Below are 24,656 nucleotides of genomic sequence, written 5' to 3' on the forward strand. Positions count from 1 at the left end.
CTCAGAGGAACCTCACAGGAGCATCAGAGGAACCTCACAGGAGCATCAGAGGAACCTCACAGGAGCATCAGAGGAACCTCACATGATCCTCAAAGGAACCTCAGGAGCATCAGAGGAACCTCACATGATCCTCAAAGGAACCTCAGGAGCATCAGAGGAACCTCACATGATCCTCAAAGGAACCTCAGGAACAGGACCGTCTGGATCAAGTCCTCAGTGAAAACTCTATTTGTCCTTTTTATTCTCACGACGTCACATTTAAGACGCGTCTTATTTAGTGCTTTAAAAGGTTAACGCCCAAACGGTGACATTGTTCTTAAATAGTAAAAGATACTGATATAGCTTCAACACACCTTTTAAAATACAGCCTGACTGTTTTGTAAATGTATATTTGATCTGTTTTATATTCAGGACAAGACAAAAAATCAACACTAAAATAGTGGACTAATATTTTATTTAAGAATGAAGACTTTTTCATTTTAAAGAGCTGCCAAACAAACAGTTTAACATGTCGGGTGTCCATATATTTGTACAATGAAGTTAAACAAGTTACACAAAGCCAACATTTACTGAAGTCTTCTAAATAACTTTCATATCCTAGTGTGGGCCTAAAGTCCAAAAGTAAATGATTTATTCACATTATGAAAATACAAAACACGACAATGTTGCTAAATGTAACTTAAATACATTTCCTAGAACAAATGTGAGTATTTTATTTGTTATTTTATACTTCCACTACATCCCAGAGATAAATATTGTAACCCTATTATATCATGTTTAATTTTAATAAAATCATAATACATGTTATTGGTATATTGCTTGACAGGGTACTCTCTGCACTTTACATGGTTAAAACAAACAATATAATCACTAACAATACAAACGAGAGAGGCGACATAACAGTAAGAAACATAATAAAAACACAGTTAACCAGCATCACAGGTTAAAAGATAAATTACATGCGATAATATGACTTTATTAATATTAAAGCCACAGTGAGAGTGAGGCGCCATGCTGCAGCGTCATGTTGCGAAACATTACGCAACGTTAATAATAAACTCACAGAGCTGCCCCCTGATTGGTTCATTCGCCTGGCTGTTATTCCTCCGAGCCAATGACGACCAACCAACCCGGTCCGCACGGAACTAAAAACCAGCCAATGGGGGGGGCGCGCTGACGTCCCGCGTGACTAACTCCCCGTGACGTATGCGGCCTTCCGCTGCAGTCGCCATCTTGTCGTCGTCGAGAAAAGAAGCGGAGCAGCGAAACAACGACAAGACGACGGCAGAAATAAACCTCAAAACAGGCGTTTTTTAAAATATTTTTTTATATATATATATATATATATATATTGCCGAGTCCGGGCCAGAACCGTTACGCCCACATGAGTCCACGGACCGCCTGCTGATCGGTAGGGCCGCCGCTGTAGGTTTTCCCGGGTCTGTGGGATCCAAGATGGCCGACGAGGCGGCCTGTGAAGACGCGTGTCGGGAGTACCAGTCCTCGCTGGAGGACCTGACATTCAACAGCAAGCCGCACATCAACATGCTGACCATCCTGGCCGAGGAAAACCTCAACTTCGCCAAGGATATCGTGGCTATTATTGAAGCGCAAATAAGCAAGGTTTTTATAAATATAGAATACTTTTCAATTTCAGCTGGTCTTCTGTATCTGTCGGAGCGGGGTTGTCTGTTGAGATTAAACATGGCGGCCAACGGCGGGTCAAGTGGTTGTGATTCTGGGGGGAGAGACAGGCGTTTTAGCTCCATGTGGGTGTGTTGAAGACCTCGTTTTTATAAGTGATAAATAATAAATACACTTGAACGGCTCTTAAATCGAAACGCGCCACGCTGAAGTGAAAATCCAACGTAAAATATGTTTAAGTATCTGTTTGACTGTGAACTCGATTAATGTGACTGAAAAGCTGAACTAGTTATTTAAATGTAGACTTTGAGACAATACGCCTTTTTTAAATTAAAATAAGAAACCGCAAAAGGAAACAACATGGCTGAAATAAAGAGAGGTTGTCCAGAGTTCAGCAGCAACAAAAAGCACAATGATCACGTGACAGGGAGCCAAGTAGAAGCTCAACTGGAGGCGTCGCTACAGGTATGTGTTCAATACACAATATATGGGGGGCATTTTCTATTGAATGAAATGGTGAATATTAATTATTTAAATCAATAGGTAAATGGCTGCATTCTCTCTCCTGACCACCAGGGGGCGACTCCTCTGGTTGTATAGAAGTCTATGCTTCATGTGTTAAAGCTGCATTCTCTACAGACCACCAGGGGGCGACTCCTCTGGTTGTATAGAAGTCTATGCTTCATGTGTTAAAGCTGCATTCTCTCTCCTGACCACCAGGGGGTGACTCCTCTGGTTGTATAGAAGTCTATGCTTCCTGTGTTAAAGCTGCATTCTCTCTACTGACCACCAGGGGGTGACTCCTCTGGTTGTATAGAAGTCTATGCTTCATGTGTTAAAGCTGCATTCTCTCTACTGACCACCAGGGGGCGACTCCTCTGGTTGTATAGAAGTCTATGCTTCATGTGTTAAAGCTGCATTCTCTCTCCTGACCACCAGGGGGCGACTCTGGTTGTATAGAAGTCTATATAAATGACGCTACTTCTCTTGATGTATTCCCTCAGTAAACATTGTAAACATTAGTTTTTGGTCTCAATCTCTAGTTTCAAGTCTTCAATACAGCGTGATGTTCATTTAGTAAATTATGTTCATTTAGTCAAACAGACCATAATTCGGGGCGGGGCTACACAGTGATTGACAGGCTTCAAAACGTTTTGTCTGGCTCCGATGTCAAAAAGTAGGAAACGTTTGAACCTTTTTCTAAAACAGGAAGTAGATGCTCTGAATCGGTGAACAAAAGTAAAACAGATTTATTGAACACTAAATGTCTTCGATTGATTCTTCAGCTTTAACTCATCGATCAGTAACTTGCTTTAGTTTACGGTGGATTTTGGCTTTTGCAGCGTTGGTTAATAATCACTTTGATCGTCCGTCACGTTGATATTCTTTACATCTGCTGATCGAGGCCACGTTGATGTTTTTCTCTACTTTATTGTTAATAAATATTGCCGGTTAGCTTTTGTTACACAGGAGACGTGCACCTCTTTATTATTATTAATATTAATAAAGCTCCCTTTCGCCTTCTATAGAAATTCATCTCAGTCACCTAAAAAAAGAAGTTTCTCTGCATTAATTCACTAGTAAAATCTTGAATTACTGAAATGTGATTGAATGGTTAAAATGTTATAATAAAAAATGTGAAATGTGCTTTTTGTCATTTTTTATTTCCCAGTGTAATTTATTCTGACTCTAGTTTCCATTTACTGACACAACCGGTGTTTTAACTCGCGGCGCTGCAGCGTTGTGCAACGCTTCTGCTGGAGTTTAAAAATGGCCGCTTTTCGCTTTTAACCAAAACGACAACCGATCCGCATTTTTGTTATTTTTTCAATCGACTGGAGAAACGAACCCGAACGAATGAAACGGTGTGAAGTTTAAAGAGAAACTCGTCTGGGTAAAGTACAAAGAGGGTTTAAGGAAATAAACCCTCTTTGGAGGTAAACGGCTCCCACTGGACTCTTTTTTTTTTCTTCTTTTTTTTACCCACAATGCACCACGGACATGTTTTTTCTGAGGGAGGACCACTCAGCTCCTGAGATGTCTGCAGAACCCAAACTGACTGATTTACTATTGAAGACTGATTTTGTGCCTTTCTTGTCTTTTGGATTGACGGCTGCAGTCGAACCCTCGGTGCGGCTGCAGAGGACTATCGGAGTATTTTCCCTCTTAAAAAAAATATATATTTAGTTTCCAGACTGAAGAGAAATCGTTTGGACTGTGGGCTGAATTATTTTTAATCACCTTTTTTTTTTTTTTTTACCAGTTTTTCACACAGCGGGTGGTGAGGGGGACACATTTGTGATTCTGACGTCTTGTTCTGAAATGTTTTTTTAACCCCTGTTGTGTTCTAAACTTGTCGAGTTCTCTATTGCTCCAGGCCCCATCTGCAGAGAAGCTTCCAGTTTTGTACTTAGTGGATTCCATAGTGAAGAATGTTGGAGGAGAGTACCTTGCAGTGTTTGCTAAAAACCTAATCACTTCATTTATATGTGTCTTTGAAAAGGTACAGTTCTCTTTGCTGCCGTTCAAACATTCACTAAACACCTTAGCAGCCCACTTCACTTCCCTGTCTGTCGTGTTGCTTGCTTCTCTGTGGCCTCCTGCACTCTTAACATGGGGGGGCGGGTTCATGTAAAGCTTTTCAAACATTGATTCATAATTTACGTTTAAGAGCTAAACGTGTACATTTCCCACTTTACTCGGAGCTGCTTCCGCTTGTGAAGCTCTTGACTGTGATGCTGTTTGTGTTCTCCTGGGTTGCTCGCTGTGGACCAAGTCATGTCCTCTGTTCGTAGGTGGATGAGAACACCAGAAAGAGTTTGTTCAAGCTGCGCTCGACATGGGACGACGTGTTTCCCCTGAAGAAGCTGTACGGGCTGGACGCCCGCGTGAACTCGGTGGACCCGGCGTGGCCCATCAAGCCGCTGCCGCCCACCGTCAACGCCAGCATCCACGTCAACCCCAAGTTCTTAAAGCAGGTGTGTATGTGCAACGGGCCTTTAATTATATCACCGTTAAATATAATTTAATATATCGCCATTAAATATATTTTAATATATCGCCATTAAAAATAATTTAATATATCGCCATTAAATATAATTTAATATATCGCCATTAAATATAATTTAATATATCGCCATTAAATATAATTTAATATATCGCCATTAAATATAATTTAATATATCGCCATTAAATATATTTTAATATATCGCCATTAAATATAATTTAATATATCGCCATTAAATATAATTTAATATATCGCCATTAAATATAATTTAATGTATCGCCATTTAATATATTTTAATATATCGCCATTTAATATATTTTAATATATCGCCATTTAATATATTTTAATATATCGCCATTTAATATATTTTAATGTATCGCCATTAAATATATTTTAATGTATCGCCATTAAATATATTTTAATGTATCGCCATTTAATATATTTTAATGTATCGCCATTTAATATATCGCCATTTAATATTATTTTAATGTACCGCCATTTAATATTATTTTAATGTACCGCCATTAAATATATTTTAATGTATCGCCATTAAATATATTTTAATGTATCGCCATTAAATATATTTTAATGTATCGCCATTAAATATATTTTAATGTATCGCCATCTAATATATTTTAATGTATCGCCATTAAATATATTTTAATGTATCGCCATTTAATATATCGCCATTTAATATATTTGAATGTATCGCCATTTAATATTATTTTAATGTACCGCCATTTAATATATTTTAATGTATCGCCATTAAATATATTTTAATGTATCGCCATTTAATATATTTTAATGTACCGCCATTTAATATAATTTAATGTATCGCCATTAAATATTACCTAATGTATCGCATTTAAATATATCGCATTTAAATATTTTACCTTTTAAATATATCGCCATTTAAAGTATCGCCATTAAAATACCATTAAATATATCCCGGCAGCTGATTTTGTGATTAAGAACACTTAATTTCAGTGTTTCTAAATGCTCGAGCTCTAATATAAGTTCACTGTCGTTTAAGACGAAGAAAAGCAGCTCAAACATCCGAGAAAATCATCTGCTGGATTCTAGATTAATCAATAATGTACATAACAATTTGGCAAGCGTCAAATCACTTGAAGACAAACATTCATATCGCATTCTGCTCTTCCTCCGTGTCTCCTTCTCTTCCTCCGTGTCTCCTTCTCTTCCTCGTCGTGTTTCCTTCCCTTTCTTCTCGTCGTGTCTCCTTCTCTTCCTCCTTGTCTTCGGCCTCGTCTCCTTCCCTTCGTCCTCTTTGTCTCCTTCCCTGCGTCCTCTTTGTCTCCTTCCCTTTGTCCTCGTCGTGTCTCCTTGTCTTCCTCCTTGTCTTCGTCCTCGTCTCCTTCCCTTTGTCCTCGTCGTGTCTCCTTGTCTTCGTCCTCGTCTCCTTCCCTTTGTCCTCGTTGTGTCTCCTCAGCCCGAGGAGGCTCCCTCTCCACAGCCGGCTCCCGCTAAGCCGACTCCGGCGTTGGTGGTCCCGGTCCCCCAACCGGTCCCCCAGCCGGTCCCCGTCCCGGTCCCGGTCTCCGCGGTGGCCGTCAGCCAGTCCAGCCTGACCCAGGAGCAGCTGATCCGCCAGCAGCTGCTGGCCAAACAGAAACAGCTTCTGGAGCTTCAGCAGAAGAAGATCGAGCTGGAGCTGCAGCAGACCAACGAGCAGCTGGTAGGAACACGCTGACCCCGGGTCTGCTCACGCTGACCCCGGGTCTGCTCACGCTGACCCCGGGTCTGCTCACGCTGACCCCGGGTCTGCTCACGCTGACCCCGGGTCTGCTTTTGATTCTTATCGTTAAGACTTCATAAAGTCGTCTGTGTTCTGGAATATTTGAAGGAATCGAGCTCCATGTCATAAAGTCTGATCAGATGAGGGCTAATCAATGAAGTGATCAGCTAACCAATGAACAAATATAATTTATAAAACAATGTTTTAATAAGAGTATCGATAACGTCCTACTGGAACTAAGCGATCAATATTAATTTTGCATTCAGCTATAAACGTGTTTGTGGCGTCCGCAGGGCGGCGGCTTCGGGATCCCGACGGCGACTCGAGTCTCGTCCGCGGCGAAGTTCTCCGGCCAGACGTCTCCCGCGGTCCGATCGTGGATCGCTCCCTCGACGCCGGCGGCGGACGCCAAGCCGCCCACCAGAGACCCCCGTCTGAACCGCGCCGGCCCCCCGCACAAAGAACTGCATGCTGGGAAGAAAGACGGCACCGTCGCAACAGGAGGTCCGGCGGTGACGCCCGAGAAGTCCGGCCGGCCGGACCGAGTCAAAACCCCGAGGAAGGAAGCGCCGGAGGAGAAGCCGAAGTCCAAACCGCCGTCTCCGATGACCAAAGGCCTCCAGAGTAAAAACAAGATGGAGGCCGAGATCCAGAAGTCGGCCGACGGCACCAAGAAAGACCCCCGGCTGAAGAAACGCCCGCAGGACAAGACCGGAGACGCCAAAGAGGAGGAGCTAAAGGAGAAGAAGCGGTGCGCCGAGAAGAAGGAGGAGGTGTCCCGGGGGCCCGACCCCCAGAGGGCGAACAAGGTCAAGCTGGTGAACGGCTCGGTGGGCAAACACGACCGCGCCGAGTCCGCGGAGAAGCCCGAGTTCAAGACCGGCGGCAACGCCCGCACGCACGCCAGGAAACGCACCCGCTCGCGGTCCCGCTCGCGCTCCCCGCTCGCCGCCGCCGCCTCGTCCCCGAAGAGGAAGGACCGGCGGTCCCCGAAGAGCAGGACCAGGAGCAGCTCCTCGTCCCCGTCGCCCTCTCACAAAGCCGGCAAACTCAGGAGGGTCGGACCGGACCACGGCAAGCCCGGCCGGGGGGACCGGCCCGCGGCCAAGAAGAACCCGTCGGAGAGCCGGAGGTCCAAGAGGCCGGCAGAGGACCGGCACGCCGAGTCCAGAGACCCTCCGAGGAGCCACGACGGAGGAGGCAAGGAGGCCAAGGAGCCTCCTCACCGCTGGAGGAGCGGCTGGGAGGAGAACAAGCAGTGAGTGTTTGACGTGAAGGTTTCGACGTAATGAAATGGAAACGTATTAAAAACCCGTCTTGTGTTTCCTCTTCAGTCCGAAGCTGCCGGAGGACGCTCACGTGAAGCCGGCGCCTCAGAGGCACAAACAGTACGGCCCCCCGAACCGGCCCCCCACCCCCCGGACCCCGAAGCATCGGCTCAGCGTGGACGCCAACCTGAAGATACCCGAAGTTCTCAACTCCGCCTCCAAGAAGGACCTTCTGCGGCGGGTGTGTGTGTGTGTGTGTGTGTGTCATCCTTTGAAGTCTCGTGTTCAGAATCACAAACTCGGGATTAAAAACAAGCAAAATGCATAAATATTTCAAATGAACTTAAACATCTTCTTCGCGTTACGATCCCAAAACTCAACTTTTATTAAATATTAAACGGATTTAGAGTCAAACAAACCTCAGAGGGCGTCAGAGGAACGGTTGAGCATGAGAGGAAAACAACAACAACAACAACATTTAATATTTCTCTCCTCAGGCCAGTAAGGGTCTGGAGAGCGGGGATATCTCCCAGGAGGACTTCCTGAACATGGCCCACAAGATCAAACACTTCTTCCAGTACCAGGAGGAGATGCAGCAGCGCTCCGACGGCTGGACCGACGACGACTTCTCCGCCAAGAAGCTGCTGAGCTCGCCGCCGCCGGCCCGAGACGGCATGGACGCCGCCGAGCTGTCGTACTACGAGCACAAGTCCAAGCTGAGGAAGACGCAGGTCACCCACCGCAGCGCCGGGGAGCCGTGGGAGGGCGAGGAGAGTCCGGAGGAGGGCGAGGACGCCGGCCCGGGTGCGAAGACCGGACACCCGAAGTACAGCCGGGCACCGAGGGACCGGCAAGGTGAGTCGAGGGCCTGGGGGCGGGGCCACAAACATCGTACATTTGTCTTTATGGCTTCCAACTCCGACCTCTTCACGCCTCGCAGGTGAGAGGCGGAGCAAAGAGCGCGAGGAGCCGCGGCTCATCGAGGAGTACAACCACGGGAAGGAGTTCCCGGCTCTGAAGTCTCTGCCGGGCCTTCGCTTCAGGAGGAGAGCCGACCCCCGAGAGCCCAGTGAGTCCACCGCCAGCCCGGTCTGTCTGAAACTGATCCTGAAACTGAACGTTATGTCGCCTGTCGTCTTCATTCACAGAGAGGTCAGAGGTCAGGCTCTGGAGCAGCGGGGTGACCCTTCAGCAGGGTTAGGCTCCGGTTACAGCTGGCGTTGTTTATCAGGGGGGAAGTTTAAGTTTATTGTATTTGTGTAACGTGACGTCTCGTGTGTCCAGGTGAGCGGGAGTGGAACTCTCCGCTGACGGAGCGGCCGCGCTTCGACGACCGCGAGGACCCGAAGAGCGGCTACGACGCCCCGCGGGGCTACGGCGCTCCGCCTGCCGACGCCCGGAGGCCAGAGGCCCCGCCCCCCGGCGGCACCGTGGTCCACCGGAACTGTCCGAGCCCGGACGCTGTGGCGGCGGCGGCGGCGCCCAGGTTTGAGCGCGAGCGCCTTTCGCCGCTGCACCAGAAGGACCCGGCGGAGATGAGCCCGATCCCTCGCTTCGAGAGCCCCAACAGCGTCCACTCGGACGACGGGCCCCTCAACCTGGACCTCGCCGCTCCGCCGACGACCCCAAAGTCCATCCTGAAGCCGCCGGCCCGCGTCGGGCCGCTGGCGGCTGTGCGGCGCGCCGACTCCCCGGGACACACGCCCCCTCACGACGGGGGGCCCCCCCCACCCCGGTACGACATGGGCCCCGGCAGGCCGCACCCTCCGGGGTGGTACGAGAACGCCGCGCACTACGATGACGCCCGCTTTGAAGGGCCTCACCACCCGGGGCACGTGGGCCCCGGCAGGCCGCACCACAACATGCCGGAGCGGTTCGACGGGCCCCACATGCCTCACGGTTTGGGTCGGTACCCTCAGGGCCCCGGGAGGTTCGAGGGGCCCGGACCGGGTCACTTCGAGGGCCCGATGCAGCACTTCGATGCGCCGCGGTGCTTCGAGAACAACATGGCCCCCGGCTCTGGACCAATGGGCTTCCAGCAGCAGAGGCCCATGCGCTTCGACGGCCCTCCCAACCCGATGGGCCCTATGAGGTTTGAGGGCGGCGGTCCGATGCGCTTCGAGTCCCCGAATCACCCGGGGCCCCATCAGGGCGGACCCCCCCTCTACGAGGGGCCCCTGAGGTTCGGCCCCCAACACAACCTGCAGCCGATGGCCCCGCCCCTCTACGACGGCCCCATCGCCCCCCAGCAGAGCTTCAACATGAACCCCCAGTTCCCCGCCGGGCCGATGGCGTTCCCGACTCAGCCGGCAGGAAGCTTCAACATGCAGCCGGCTCCGCCCTTCAGCCAGCCGGGCCCCGCCCCCTTCTACAACCCCGCCGCCCCCATGCAGCAGGCGGTGAGTCGAGTTCACTAGAAACGCGCGGCGTCATGTGGTCTTCGTGGTCTTCGTGGTCTGAAACGTTCTGTGGTGGTTTGCAGGTCAACATGTTGGGGAACCTCAACCAGCCGTTCCTGCCTCAGAACTCGGTGCCTTTCGGACAACAAGGTGCGTTCTGCCTTTAAGCGTAAAGCTTGTCGATTAAAGAAGTGAAGTGTGTTTCTGACCTGTGCCCCCCCCCCCCTCCCCCCCTGCAGCTCCTCCAGAGAACCACTTCGGTCAAGTCGACGTCAACGACCTTCTGTCCAAACTCATCTCCAACGGCATCATCAAGCCCTCGCAGCCCGACGCCGCGCCGGCCGTCAGCGCCGGTCAGTGGAGACGCCTCGTGCACCGCGACCGGGTTTCAAACAAAGCTGCTTATTAAATGGACTTTTTTTAATTATTATTACAGAACCGACTTCCACGCTTGTGGTGGCTCCGCCCACGGTCGTGGCGGTGGAGGATGAGGAAGAGGAGCTGGAGGAGGAAGACGACGACCTCCCAGATCTCACCAGCTTCACCGTCGACGATATGAAACAGTGAGTTCAGACCTCCGAGGGGGCGTTCAGGCTCCGCTCAGTGAACATGAGTACTGGCTGAAGGTAAATGATAACGTTCTCATGATGCGTTCAGGCTCTGCTCAGTGAACATGAGTACTGGCTGAAGGTACATGATAACGTTCTCATGATGCGTTCAGGCTCTGCTCAGTGAACACGAGTACTGGCTGAAGGTACATGATAACGTTCTCATGATGCGTTCAGGCTCTGTTCAGTGAACATGAGTACTGGCTGAAGGTACATGATAACGTTCTCATGATGCGTTCAGTTGTAATCTAGTAAAATGCCCTGTTCCCTGCGGCCGGTGTTGTGACTCACTCGGCCCCCGTGTTACTTCGCCCCCCAGGCGCTTCGAGAGCGTGGTGACCCGGCTGTACTCGGGGAACCAGTGCTGCCTGTGCAGCATGCGCTTCACCGCCACGCAGACCGACCTGTACGCAGACCACCTGGACTGGCACTTCAGGCAGAACCACGCCGGCAAGGTGGCCGGCAAGAAGATCACCCACCGCCGCTGGTACTACGGCCTCCGGGTGAGACGCCGGCCTCTGGAGCCAACACGCCCCCCCACAGGAGGTCCGGCTAAGCTCACCCACATGTGTTCCCCCCCATTCAGGACTGGGTGGAGTTCGAGGAGATCGCCGACCTGGAGGAGCGAGCCAAGAGCAACTTCTTTGAGAAGGAGAGCGAGGACGAGGTCCAGAAGAGCCAGCAGGCCGCCAAGGAGAAGGAGTTCCAGAGCGTGAGGGCCACCAAGGACCAAGTGGGGGAGGTGAGGACTCAAGTACCTCAAGCGTGTACAAGTACCTCGTACCGGGGAGTGAATAACAAGCGTGTACAAGTACCTCGTACCGGGGAGAGTGAATAACAAGCGTGTACAAGTACCTCGTACCGGGGAGTGAATAACAAGCGTGTACAAGTACCTCGTACCGGGAGTGTGAATAACAAGCGTGTACAAGTACCTCGTACCGGGGAGTGAATAACAAGCGTGTACAAGTACCTCGTACCGGGAGTGTGAATAACAAGCGTGTACAAGTACCTCGTACCGGGCGTGTGAATAACAAGCGTGTACAAGTACCTCGTACCGGGGAGGTGAATAACAAGCGTGTACAAGTACCTCGTACCGGGAGTGTGAATAACAAGCGTGTACAAGTACCTCGTACCGGGGAGTGTGAATAACAAGCGTGTACAAGTACCTCGTACCGGGAGTGTGAATAACAAGCGTGTACAAGTACCTCGTACCGGGGAGTGAATAACAAGCGTGTACAAGTACCTCGTACCGGGAGTGTGAATAACAAGCGTGTACAAGTACCTCGTACCGGGAGTGTGAATAACAAGCGTGTACAAGTACCTCGTACCGGGAGTGTGAATAACAAGCGTGTACAAGTACCTCGTACCGGGGAGTGAATAACAAGCGTGTACAAGTACCTCGTACCGGGGAGTGTGAATAACAAGCGTGTACAAGTACCTCGTACCGGGAGTGTGAATAACAAGCGTGTACAAGTACCTCGTACCGGGGAGTGAATAACAAGCGTGTACAAGTACCTCGTACCGGGGAGTGAATAACAAGCGTGTACAAGTACCTCGTACCGGGGAGTGAATAACAAGCGTGTACAAGTACCTCGTACCGGGGAGTGTGAATAACAAGCGTGTACAAGTACCTCGTACCGGGGAGAGTGAATAACAAGCGTGTACAAGTACCTCGTACCGGGGAGTGTGAATAACAAGCGTGTACAAGTACCTCGTACCGGGAGTGAATACTCGACTATAACGAGGTGTCTTGTGATTGGCTGGTAGTCAACGTGTAGCCCGCAGGGACAAATCTAACTAAACATTTTTTTATATATTTACACTGGAGGTGAATAAATAAACAAGTGACATCATCATGTTTTTGTTTTCTTCGTCCTCAGTTGTGTGAAATCTGCCAGGAGGCGTTTGAGACGTACTGGGTGGAGGAGGAGGAGGACTGGTTCCTGAAGGACGCGCTCAGGGTCGACGACAAGGTCACTGACACATCCAATAATACAAGATACCGCTTATATTGTCCAATTAATACCTGAAATATATATATATTAAAATGTCTGAAATATTTAAAAATGTAGGTAAAAGAAATTTAAATATTGCACCAAAATGTTCAAAAATATATTTGTGAAATGTCCCAAAAAATATCCGTAAAATGAGCAGTAGAACTTCCCACGCACCCTGAACGTCTCATTTCTTTCTGAGGCTGAACTATAAAACGTGTTAACGATCAATAAATCAATAAATGTGTTTCCTCCCCACAGAACTTCCATCCCGCCTGTTTCGAGGATTATAAAAACGTAAGTCGTAATAATTATATTATAATAATAACGATTAATAATTATGGATCCGCCGTTTGACGCCCGTTTGTCCTCAGACGTCGTCGTACCTCGACGTCACGCCGTCGCCCAGCAAGCTGCTCGCCGACCACCCGCTGAGCGCCTTCATCAAGAGCGAGGAAGACGACGAGGAGGAGGAGGAGGAGGAGGAGGAGGCGAGCGCTTCCTGTGCCGCCGCCGTCAAACAGGAAGTGGAGTCGGGGGCGAGCGAGCTGCCGGAGGTGAAGAAGGAGCAGGAGGAGGTTTTAATGGACTGCGATCAGAGCAAAGCTCCTCCCCCTTTGTGAGGAGGTGTTTTTAGCTCCTCCTCCTCGATTATAAACTTGAATACATTTTTGTATTTGGATTCTGCGCGACCGTTTCCAGGTCTCTGTCTCTCTCTCTTTCTCTCTCTCTCTCTTTCTCTCTCTCTCTCTCTTTCTCTCTCTCTCCCTTTCTCTCTCTCTGTCTCTCTCTCTGTCTCTCTCTCTCTCTTTCTCTCTCTCTTTGAATTTAAACTTATTTAAAAAGAAGAAATGTTTTTTTTGTTCCCTTTTTTTTTTTTTTGGCGAAGAGATGTAAATGATTTAATTTATGAATTAAAGTATTTTTTGGTATCTCTCGTGTCACGGTGATTGTGTGACTGGACGGCTGCAGGTTAAAGGTAAGAATCATTAGGCTCCGCCTCCTCGCAACGTCGTCGTCGAGTTCTTTTTGTTTCTTCTGTCTTCAATAAAAAGAGTCCAACTTTTGTTTTGTGTGAACGGTGATTAATATTTAGACTCTTATTGTGATTTAGTATTAAAAAAAATATAAATAAAGTTTATTGAATTTGAAGTTCTGGTGTGAGTCGTTTCTTTAATGGTCAAAGTGGTTTTAAACATTGTAGTAATTTACACTTTCGTTATAAACAAAACCTCAAATACTTTTATATTTCAGTTTCCACAAAAAAAACTAAATTTTACGTGTATATAATTTATTTTTTACTCTTTAATTTGTTTACTTTTATTGCTGTTTTCTATTCTGTCACTTGTAAAATAAATAACTTTATTTTTATTTGTCAAACCTTTTTACATTTAAAACAAACAAATTATGAAATTATAGTAAACCAGTTTATTAAAAATACCCTGCTTGTTCTTTTCTCTTGCACATCTTTGAGCTTCATATTTCTCGTCCACTTTATTCAAAAGTACAAGAAGATGATACTTTACTACTTTTACTGAAGTAGATTAAATGATTAAATAGCATTAAACGAAAGTACTCGGGTCAAATACAAGTACCTCAATGTTGTTCTTCTATTCTGTACTTGAGTGAATGTGCTTTGGTACTTTGTAGTACTAGTACACTAATTCTTCTGCGTACTTTACTTCAACTTGCAGTACTTTTGTACCAGGAACTACTTTGTGTGGCGGAGGAAGACGAGTTAAAGGAGATCCGGCCGAGGACGGTTCACCTCCACAGCCGGTAGACTCCCAGTGCGATGGCCAGGCAGGAGAACACGGTCGCTGGGAAAGAACACAGTATTACTACGAGGAGTACCTCTGAGTCTTACTGAGTACTGGAGGAAACTACATAAGTACATGTAGTACTTTATACTGTACTACATCTCATTTACACTGTACTACATCTCATTTACACTGTACTACATCTCAGAAGTACATGTAGTACTTTATACTGTACTACATGAGTCTTATCGCCGCTATTTTCCACACTAGTAGTACTACCGCTGTCACTAAAGTACAATACCCCTCCTAGAGTACTAACCCCCCCCCCCCAGTCCCCCCAGTCCTCCCAGTCCCCCCAGTCCTACCTGCCAGGTAGCGGATGGCTCTACCTCTACCAGTACCCCCCCCCCCCCCCCCCAGCCCCCCCAGTCCTCCCAGTCCCCCCAGTCCTACCTGCCAGGCTAGCGGATGGTCTCTACCTCTACCAGTACCACCCCCCCACCCCCCCCCCAGCCCCCCCCAGTCCTCCCAGTCCCCCCAGTCCTACCTGCCAGGTAGCGGATGGTCTCTACCTCTACCAGTACCCCCCCCCCCCCCCCCAGCCCCCCCAGTCCTCCCAGTCCCCCCAGTCCTACCTGCCAGGTAGCGGATGGTCTCTACCTCTACCAGTACCCCCCCCCCCCCCCCAGCCCCCCCAGTCCTCCCAGTCCCCCCAGTCCTACCTGCCAGGTAGCGGATGGTCTCTACCTCTACCAGTACCCCCCCCCCCCCCCCCCCAGCCCCCCCCCCAGCCCCCCCAGTCCTCCCAGTCCCCCCAGTCCTACCTGCCAGGTAGCGGATGGTCTCTACCTCTTCCAGTACCCCCCCCCCCAGCCCCCCCAGTCCTCCCAGTCCCCCCAGTCCTACCTGCCAGGTAGCGGATGGTCTCTACCTCTACCAGTACCCCCCCCCCCCCCCCCCCCCAGCCCCCCCCAGTCCCTCCCAGTCCTACCTGCCAGGTAGCGGATGGTCTCTACCTCTACCAGTACCCCCCCCCCCCCAGCCCCCCCAGTCCCTCCCAGTCCCCCCAGTCCTACCTGCCAGGTAGCGGATGGTCTCCTACCTCTACCAGTACCCCCCCCCCCCAGCCCCCCCAGCCCCCCCAGCCCCCCAGTCCTCCCAGTCCTACCTGCCAGGTAGCGGATGGTCTCCAGCTTCAGGGACTCCAGGACGGTTTTGAGCGACGCCACCTGCAGGTCGATCTTGCGGTTGATCTCCATGTTGTCGTTTACCAGGTCGGCTTTCTGACCACATGAGACACATCGACCAATCACATCGCACGCGGCTCAGTTACCAGCCCGTGTAGTTATATGTAGTAGTACTCGTAGTACTCGTAGTACTCGTAGTAGTAGTAGTATTGTAGTAGTACAACACCTTGTGGTGGAACTCTGTACTGGCCTCCATCAGCTTCTTCTCCTGTTCGGTGAACTTTGAGAGGAAAATACACAAAAAACATATTTCAGCGTATATATTTGTTTATATATTTGTTAACACATTTGTTTATATATTTGTTGACATATTTGTTGACATATTTGTTTATATATTTGTTGACATATTTGTCAAACTGGCACCATTAAAAATCTCTGATCGTAAACCTCAAATGTCTCCACGTCTTTACGATCATATCTAAATTATTATTTTCTCTGTGTGTCTCTTTGTGTCTTTATGTGACTCTTTGTGTCTCTTTGTGTCTCTTTGTCTCTTTGTCTCTGTGTGTCTCTTTGTGTCTTTTTGTCTCTTTGTGTCTCTTTGTGTTTTTATGTGTCTCTTTGTGTCTCTGTCTCTTTGTGTCTTTATGTCTCTCTTTGTCTCTCTTTGTGTCTCTGTGTGTCTCTTTGTCTCTTTGTGTATGTGTGTCTCTGTGTGTCTCTTTGTGTCTTTATGTGACTCTTTGTGTCTCTGTCTCTTTGTGTCTGTATGTGTCTTTATGTGTCTCTGTGTGTCTCTATGTCTCTTTGTGTCTTTGTGTCTCTTTGTGTCTTTATGTGTCTCTGTGTGTCTCTATGTCTCTTTGTGTCTTTGTGTCTCTTTGTCTCTTTGTGTCTTTATGTGTCTCTGTGTGTCTCTTTGTCTCTTTGTGTCTCTGTGTGTCTCTTTGTGTCTTTATGTGTCTCTTTGTCTCTTTGTGTCTGTGTGTCTCTGTGTGTCTCTTTGTCTCTTTGTGTCTTTATGTGTCTCTTTGTGTCTCTGTCTCTTTGTGTCTTTATGTGTCTCTTTGTCTCTTTGTGTCTCTTTGTCTCTTTGTGTCTCTGTCTCTTTGTCTCACCACGTCAGAGATCTTGCTGCTCTGCAGGTTGATGTCCAGTTTGGTTTCAGCTCGGACTTTCTGACTCTCCTCCTGAACAAAACCCCCACAAACGAACACATTACATGTCTGTTCACATGTGAACTTACAGCAAAGAATACAAATGTTGCTTTAAACCAAAAAATGTCAACTGTGAAACATCCGACCTTCAGCCGGTTGTGTATCTGCTCCAACTCTCGTTTCATTTTCTACAAGAAAATAACACAAGAATCACTCGTAGCCAAACTTTAAATTACCTTTCAATTAGCTTATGCTAGCAGCTAATGCTAATGCTAATGGGTCTGTTATTGTGACAAACTACAGTATAAACTCGTATTTGTTTATTTGAGTTTACATGTTAGGCTTTAATATGTTATGACAGTTATTATTACTAGCGTTAGCTGTGTGTATGCTAGTGTTTAGCATTAGCAATTAGCTTACGCGACGCACAGGCTAATATAAGGGTAACGCTACGTTGGTCTGATAGAAGGTTGCTGGTTGGTGAATTATATTTATATTTGTATTATTTTGAGTGATTTTCAGATAAATTGTTATTAACTACAATTCTTAAATATTTTGGGATTTATTAATGATCAGATTTTTGTTCTCTGTTATTGTAACTAAATAATAATAATAATAATAATGTAAAAAAGTGTTTGTACTTTAATTATTATTTTCTATATTTAAAAAAAATGTGTTTGTCAAAACTTTAAAAGAAATATAGATTGACATTTTTTATAAGTATTGATCCCAGATTAAATGAAATTGAATGCACGCACCGTGTTCTCAGATCGGAGGTTGGCGAAGTCGCTCTTCTCCAGGATCACCATGTCCTTCCTGATGGAGTCCAGGTGAGCCATGATCTGCTGCAACGCGATCTCCTGTTGATGAAGTACTTTTATGTTGATGAAGTACTTTTACATGCATGCGTATACTTTGTGGTATTAGTACACGCTGTACCTGGTGGGATTTGGTCACCATGTCTTTGTAAACGATGTCCATGTTCGTCGTCGTCAGGGTAACCAGAGCGGAGACGATCAGCTCCGCCTGACGCTTCTCGAACCCTGAAGACGAAAACGTTACTAAATGTTCCTGCGTTTGTTTGTTTGTTTGTTTGTGTTTGTTTGTTTGTCTCACCGCTGCTCTCCAGCTCTGTCACCATGGTGTGGGAGTCGAAGGTGAGCTTCCGCTGCTCCAGAGGCATTAGTTCAACCTTCCTCAGGTCAAAGGTCATCGCAGGGGCCGTCATGTGGAAACCTATCACACACACACACACACACACACACACACACACACACACACACACACACGCACACACACACATCCACACACACACACACACACACACATCCACACGCACACACACATCCACACACACACACATCCACACACACACACACACACACACACATAAACACACACACATCCATCGTATTTTTTTATTACACAGAGTATCATTACACTGTAGTATTAGTACACAGAGTATCATTACACTGTAGTATTAGTACACAGAGTATTAGTACACAGAGTATTAGTACACAGAGTATTATTACACTGTAGTATTAGTACACAGAGTATTATTACACTGTAGTATTAGTACACAGAGTATTATTACACTGTAGTATTAGTACACAGAGTATTAGTACACTGTAGTATCAGTACACTGTAGTATCAGTACACTGTAGTATTAGTACACAGAGTATTAGTACACTGTAGTATTAGTACACTGTAGTATTAGTACACAGAGTATTAGTACACAGAGTATTAGTACACTGCAGTATTAGTACACAGAGTATTAGTACACTGTAGTATTAGTACACAGAGTATTAGTACATAGAGTATTAGTACACAGAGTATCATAACACTGTAGTATCAGTACACAGAGTATTAGTACACAGAGTATTAGTACACTGTAGTATCAGTACACTGTAGTATCAGTACACAGAGTATTATTACACTGTAGTATTAGTACACAGAGTATTAGTACACTGTAGTATTAGTACACAGAGTATTAGTACACTGTAGTATCAGTACACTGTAGTATCAGTACACAGAGTATTAGTACACAGAGTATTATTACACTGTAGTATTAGTACACAGAGTATTATTACACTGTAGTATTAGTACACAGAGTATTATTACACTGTAGTATCAGTACACAGAGTATCATTACACTGTAGTATTAGTACACAGAGTATTAGTACACTGTAGTATTAGTACACTGTAGTATTAGTACACAGAGTATTAGTACACAGAGTATTAGTACACTGTAGTATTAGTACACAGAGTATTAGTACACTGTAGTATTAGTACACTGTAGTATTAGTACACAGAGTATTAGTACACAGAGTATTAGTACACAGAGTATCATTACACTGTAGTATCAGTACACAGAGTATTAGTACACAGAGTATTAGTACACAGAGTATTATTACACTGTAGTATCAGTACACAGAGTATTATTACACTGTAGTATTAGTACACAGAGTATTAGTACACTGTAGTATTAGTACACAGAGTATTAGTACACTGTAGTATCAGTACACTGTAGTATCAGTACACAGAGTATTAGTACACAGAGTATTATTACACTGTAGTATTAGTACACAGAGTATCATTACACTGTAGTATTAGTACACAGAGTATCATTACACTGTAGTATTAGTACACAGAGTAGTATTACACTGTAGTATCAGTACACAGAGTATTATTACACTGTAGTATTATTACACAGAGTATTAGTACACTGTAGTATTATTACACTGTAGTATCAGTACACAGAGTATTAGTACACTGTAGTATTATTACACTGTAGTATCAGTACACAGAGTATTATTACACTGTAGTATTATTACACAGAGTATTAGTACACTGTAGTATTATTACACTGTAGTATCAGTACACAGAGTATTAGTACACTGTAGTATTATTACACTGTAGTATCAGTACACAGAGTATTAGTACACTGTAGTATTATTACACTGTAGTATTAGTACAGAGTATTAGTACACTGTAGTATTATTACACTGTAGTATTAGTACAGAGAGTATTATTACACTGTAGTATTAGTACACAGAGTATTATTACACTGTAGTATCAGTACACAGAGTATTATTACACTGTAGTATTAGTACACAGAGTATTATTACACTGTAGTATCAGTACACAGAGTATTATTACACTGTAGTATTAGTACACAGAGTATTATTACACTGTAGTATCAGTACACAGAGTATCATTACACTGTAGTATTAGTACACAGAGTATCATTACACTGTAGTATCAGTACACAGAGTATTATTACACTGTAGTATTAGTACACAGAGTATCATTACACTGTAGTATCAGTACACAGAGTATTATTACACTGTAGTATTATTACACTGTAGTATTAGTACAGAGTATTAGTACACTGTAGTATCAGTACACAGAGTATTATTACACTGTAGTATTAGTACACAGAGTATTATTACACTGTAGTATTAGTACAGAGTATTATTACACTGTAGTATCAGTACACAGAGTATTATTACACTGTAGTATTATTACACTGTAGTATTAGTACAGAGTATTAGTACACTGTAGTATTATTACACTGTAGTATCAGTACACAGAGTATTATTACACTGTAGTATTAGTACACAGAGTATTATTACACTGTAGTATTAGTACAGAGTATTAGTACACTGTAGTATTAGTACAGAGTATTATTACACTGTAGTATTAGTACAGAGTATTAGTACACTGTAGTATTATTACACTGTAGTATTAGTACAGAGTATTATTACACTGTAGTATCAGTACACAGAGTATTATTACACTGTAGTATCAGTACACAGAGTATTATTACACTGTAGTATCAGTACACAGAGTATTATTACACTGTAGTATCAGTACATAGAGTATCATTACACTGTAGTATTAGTACACAGAGTATTATTACACTGTAGTATCAGTACACAGAGTATTATTACACTGTAGTATCAGTACACAGAGTATTATTACACTGTAGTATCAGTACACAGAGTATTATTACACTGTAGTATTAGTACACAGAGTATTATTACACTGTAGTATCAGTACACAGAGTATTATTACACTGTAGTATTAGTACACAGAGTATTATTACACTGTAGTATTAGTACACAGAGTATTATTACACTGTAGTATCAGTACACAGAGTATTATTACACTGTAGTATTAGTACACAGAGTATTATTACACTGTAGTATTAGTACACAGAGTATTATTACACTGTAGTATCAGTACACAGAGTATTATTACACTGTAGTATCAGTACACAGAGTATTATTACACTGTAGTATCAGTACACAGAGTATTATTACACTGTAGTATCAGTACACAGAGTATCATTACACTGTAGTATCAGTACACAGAGTATTATTACACTGTAGTATCAGTACTCCTGCTGTGATCTTCTTCTTCGTCTCTTTATAAACAGACCCACCTCTCCATGTTCCGGTTCCCACCCGCCGCAGCAGCGCGTGCATTTCGGACACTGTTGTGTTTTAAGAGTTTAAATAAAGTAGAATGAACTCTGCCGACAGACCGGAAACAAACCGGAAACAGACTGAAACAAAGAGGAAGTTCTACAGAGAGTTGAAGTCATGATGCTGCATTCAGGGACTGTCGGAATTCTGACCTAATACTTTAAATATATTTGTATTGCTAATGTAACCGAGCGGTCTGGGCTCGTGTGTGAGGTGCACTTATAACATGTTAATAAACGGAGTCGGGAGATCAGACATGTCGTTCAAGTCCAGGTACTTTTTCTCTCTACGGCAACCCCGAAGGGACATATCATCTGCAATACCAGAACACATGAAACAGTCTGCTACACTAATGCTCGCACCTTCTTGTAATTGACTATTATTACATTGTAATATTTGTACTTTTCCTTAAATGAAGGCTCTGAATACGTTTTAATCGACTGGTTAAAGAGCCCACAAAATGACTAAAGGATCTCAGATTTCCAAACTTTACGAAGTGATCTCGAAGGCGTTTAAGTTTACGGGACTGTAATTCTGTCCTTCAACAATAAAGTTAATTTAAAATATGAAAAACAATATTATATGTATATATTAGTACTTTTATTTGTATAACTTGTTTGTACGTTTAACCCGGTGAATATCTATCTAAATATATATTTTATTTAAACATAAGTTCAGCCTACTTTGTGTGCGGCACGAAACGTGTCAATAAAGTTGTTCAAACAAACTCCCTACGTCACTGTCATGGCCGCCGCGGACAGCTGGAGCTGGTTTCCAGCGTTGGCGCTGGGAGTTTCTTTGCTGAAATGCCTCTTTATCAACGCGTAGTGAGTTGGGGAGACCTTGATGTTGACCAGTTAAACTTAGCATTTTAATTATGTTGTCGCTGTTACACTTACATCCGGTTTGGGAGGCGGAAGTCCTCGGAAATAAAACAAATCGGTCTCAAATCGGTCTCTCGTGAAAAACATCGCATTTTAATTAATGCATCGCTAATTTGTAGACTTGCACACGTCATAAAACAAAACTGAGTTTATCAATACATGACAGTTAAGTACCGGTCATTTCGGCTTTAATACAATACAATAAACATAACTTCAGACTTGACTGTTCAATATTTAGTGACATCCCGAGGGCACTTCCGGCTCACGTATTTGAGTGGTTGCGTCATCAGATTTTCTCTCATATTTGCCAGTGTACACACGTCATAAAGCTTAATGGAGAACATCAATAGAGTCAGTATTAACTACCGGTATTTTCGGCATTGATAAAATCCAAGAAGCAAACATGTGTGTTTGTGGCTTTTATTTTGGTTGTTAAATGATCTCAAGTTCTGAATCCTGTGTGTGTGTGTGTGTGTGTGTGTGTGTGTGTGTGTGTGTGTGTGTGTGTGTGTGTGTGTGTGTGTGTGTGTGTGTGTGTGTGTGTGTGTGTGTGTGTGTGTGTGTGTGTGTGTGTGTGTGTGTGTGTGTGTGTGTGTGTGTGTGTGTGTGTGTGTGGGGGGGGGGGTTCTGTCTGACACATTACTACCAGACTGACCGGCTGTTCATCTGCCAGTCATTCCACAGACTTCGAGGTGCACAGGAACTGGTTGGCCATCACACACAGTCTGCCGGTGTCCCGGTGGTACCATGAGGTCAGCATGTTGTTGTTGTTGTTGTTGTTGTTTCAGACAAAGTGTCCTTCCTAAAGCAACCATCACTAGGTCCCCTGAAGTGTTTTTATACAGACTTTTGCCACATCGCCTGAGATTTATCTATATTGTGCTTTAAAAAAACATTGTATGCTCACCTGTATGTAAATGCTAAAGTAACTATCTCTCTAAACCTTAAAGGTGTATTGATCACATTCAGCCACTAGGTGTCGCACTCTCCCCCCGGCCCGTTGAGTACAGCTGTGTGGTGGAAAGAAGAGAGTAGAAATGCTCTTTACTTGACAGGTTGCATGTTTCATGGAGGAGTGAGACAGACTTCACTCCTGGGAGAGTAATGAAGGTTCAACATGTATCGTTAGCTTCAGGCTACATCAGCGATAGATTCAGGCTACATTAGCTTCAGGCTACATTAGATTCAGGCTACATTAGCTTCAGGCTACATTAGATTCAGGCTACATTAGCTTCAGGCTACATTAGATTCAGGCTACATTAGCTTCAGGCTACATTAGATTCAGGCTACATTAGCTTCAGGCTACATTAGATTCAGGCTACATTAGATTCAGGCTATATTAGATTCAGGCTATATTAGCTTCAGGCTACATTAGATTCAGGCTATATTAGATTCAGGCTACATTAGATTCAGGCTATATTAGATTCAGGCTATATTAGATTCAGGCTATATTAGATTCAGGCTATATTAGATTCAGGCTATATTAGATTCAGGCTATATTAGATTCAGGCTACATTAGATTCAGGCTACATTAGATTCAGGCTACATTAGCTTCAGGCTACATTAGATTCAGGCTATATTAGATTTAGGCTATATTAGATTCAGGCTACATTAGATTCAGGCTATATTAGATTCAGGCTACATTAGATTCAGGCTATATTAGATTCAGGCTATATTAGATTCAGGCTATATTAGATTCAGGCTATATTAGATTCAGGCTATATTAGATTCAGGCTATATTAGATTCAGGCTATATTAGATTCAGGCTATATTAGATTCAGGCTATATTAGATTCAGGCTACATTAGATTCAGGCTACATTAGATTCAGGCTACATTAGATTCAGGCTACATTAGCTTCAGGCTACATTAGATTCAGGCTATATTAGATTTAGGCTACATTAGATTCAGGCTATATTAGATTCAGGCTATATTAGATTCAGGCTATATTAGATTCAGGCTACATTAGATTCAGGCTATATTAGATTCAGGCTATATTAGATTCAGGCTACATTAGATTCAGGCTACATTAGCTTCAGGCTACATTAGATTCAGGCTATATTAGATTCAGGCTACATTAGATTCAGGCTATATTAGATTCAGGCTATATTAGATTCAGGCTATATTAGATTCAGGCTATATTAGATTCAGGCTACATTAGATTCAGGCTATATTAGATTCAGGCTATATTAGATTCAGGCTACATTAGATTCAGGCTACATTAGCGTGAACATGTGAGGCTTTTATTTTTATTTTTTAAATATTAGTTTCTTTGACATTTGAGACAGAAATGAGAAGCCTTGTACACATGTCCAGTGTTTTATTCTTTTAATCTTAAACGCTGTGCAGAACTCGTCGGCGTGGACTCTGGACTACCCGCCGCTGTTCGCCTGGCTGGAGCTCGGCTTGGCCCGCGCGGCGCAGCACTTTGACAGCAACATGCTGCGGGTGGAGAACCTGAACTACGTCAGCCAGAACACGCTGCTCTTCCAGAGGCTGTCGGT

The 24,656-nt window shown here is 44.8% G+C and overlaps 3 protein-coding genes across 6 annotated transcripts in view; 2 read left to right on the plus strand and 1 right to left on the minus strand.

Moving 5' to 3' along the window:
* The first annotated feature begins 1,233 nt into the window (after positions 1–1,233).
* Positions 1,234–13,478, plus strand: pcf11 (PCF11 cleavage and polyadenylation factor subunit). Its single transcript, XM_034549704.1, has 17 exons — positions 1,234–1,623; positions 4,022–4,147; positions 4,440–4,622; positions 6,102–6,347; positions 6,701–7,665; positions 7,742–7,916; positions 8,173–8,530; positions 8,616–8,744; positions 8,960–10,074; positions 10,158–10,224; positions 10,314–10,427; positions 10,511–10,637; positions 11,002–11,185; positions 11,269–11,424; positions 12,563–12,655; positions 12,938–12,973; positions 13,051–13,478. Exons 1-17 carry the CDS (start codon positions 1,456–1,458, stop codon positions 13,297–13,299), a joined length of 4,491 nt encoding a protein of 1,496 aa, XP_034405595.1. The 5' UTR covers positions 1,234–1,455; the 3' UTR covers positions 13,300–13,478.
* Positions 13,479–14,089: 611 nt separating this feature from the next.
* On the minus strand, positions 14,090–21,366 carry ccdc90b (coiled-coil domain containing 90B). The gene is made up of 9 exons (XM_034550825.1): positions 21,228–21,366; positions 17,897–18,016; positions 17,720–17,823; positions 17,539–17,640; positions 16,927–16,968; positions 16,742–16,813; positions 15,850–15,903; positions 15,605–15,719; positions 14,090–14,496 (listed from the first exon to the last, which is right to left on the minus strand). The coding sequence occupies exons 1-9, from the start codon at positions 21,268–21,270 to the stop codon at positions 14,441–14,443; spliced, it is 708 nt and encodes a 235-aa protein (XP_034406716.1). The 5' UTR covers positions 21,271–21,366; the 3' UTR covers positions 14,090–14,440.
* A 48-nt stretch (positions 21,367–21,414) lies between these two features.
* Positions 21,415–24,656, plus strand: part of alg8 (ALG8 alpha-1,3-glucosyltransferase) — a 13,507-nt gene continuing 10,265 nt past the window's right edge. For 2 of the 4 annotated variants that reach the window (XR_004611071.1, XM_034550817.1), the window contains exons 1-3: positions 22,005–22,097; positions 22,828–22,906; positions 24,502–24,656. The exon at positions 24,502–24,656 is cut by the window's right edge and continues 39 nt beyond it. Coding sequence is in view for 3 of the 4 variants with exons in the window: in XM_034550817.1 (XP_034406708.1) it covers positions 22,015–22,097; positions 22,828–22,906; positions 24,502–24,656 (317 nt within the window). In the remaining variant the exon portion in view is untranslated. Of the gene's footprint in view, positions 21,544–22,004; positions 22,098–22,803; positions 22,907–24,501 lie in introns of those variants that run through there. The other 2 variants (XM_034550818.1, XM_034550819.1) reach the window with 2 other exon arrangements.

The sequence above is a fragment of the Cyclopterus lumpus genome, chromosome 14 (assembly GCF_009769545.1).
Source record: "Cyclopterus lumpus isolate fCycLum1 chromosome 14, fCycLum1.pri, whole genome shotgun sequence".
Taxonomy (NCBI): domain Eukaryota; kingdom Metazoa; phylum Chordata; class Actinopteri; order Perciformes; family Cyclopteridae; genus Cyclopterus; species Cyclopterus lumpus.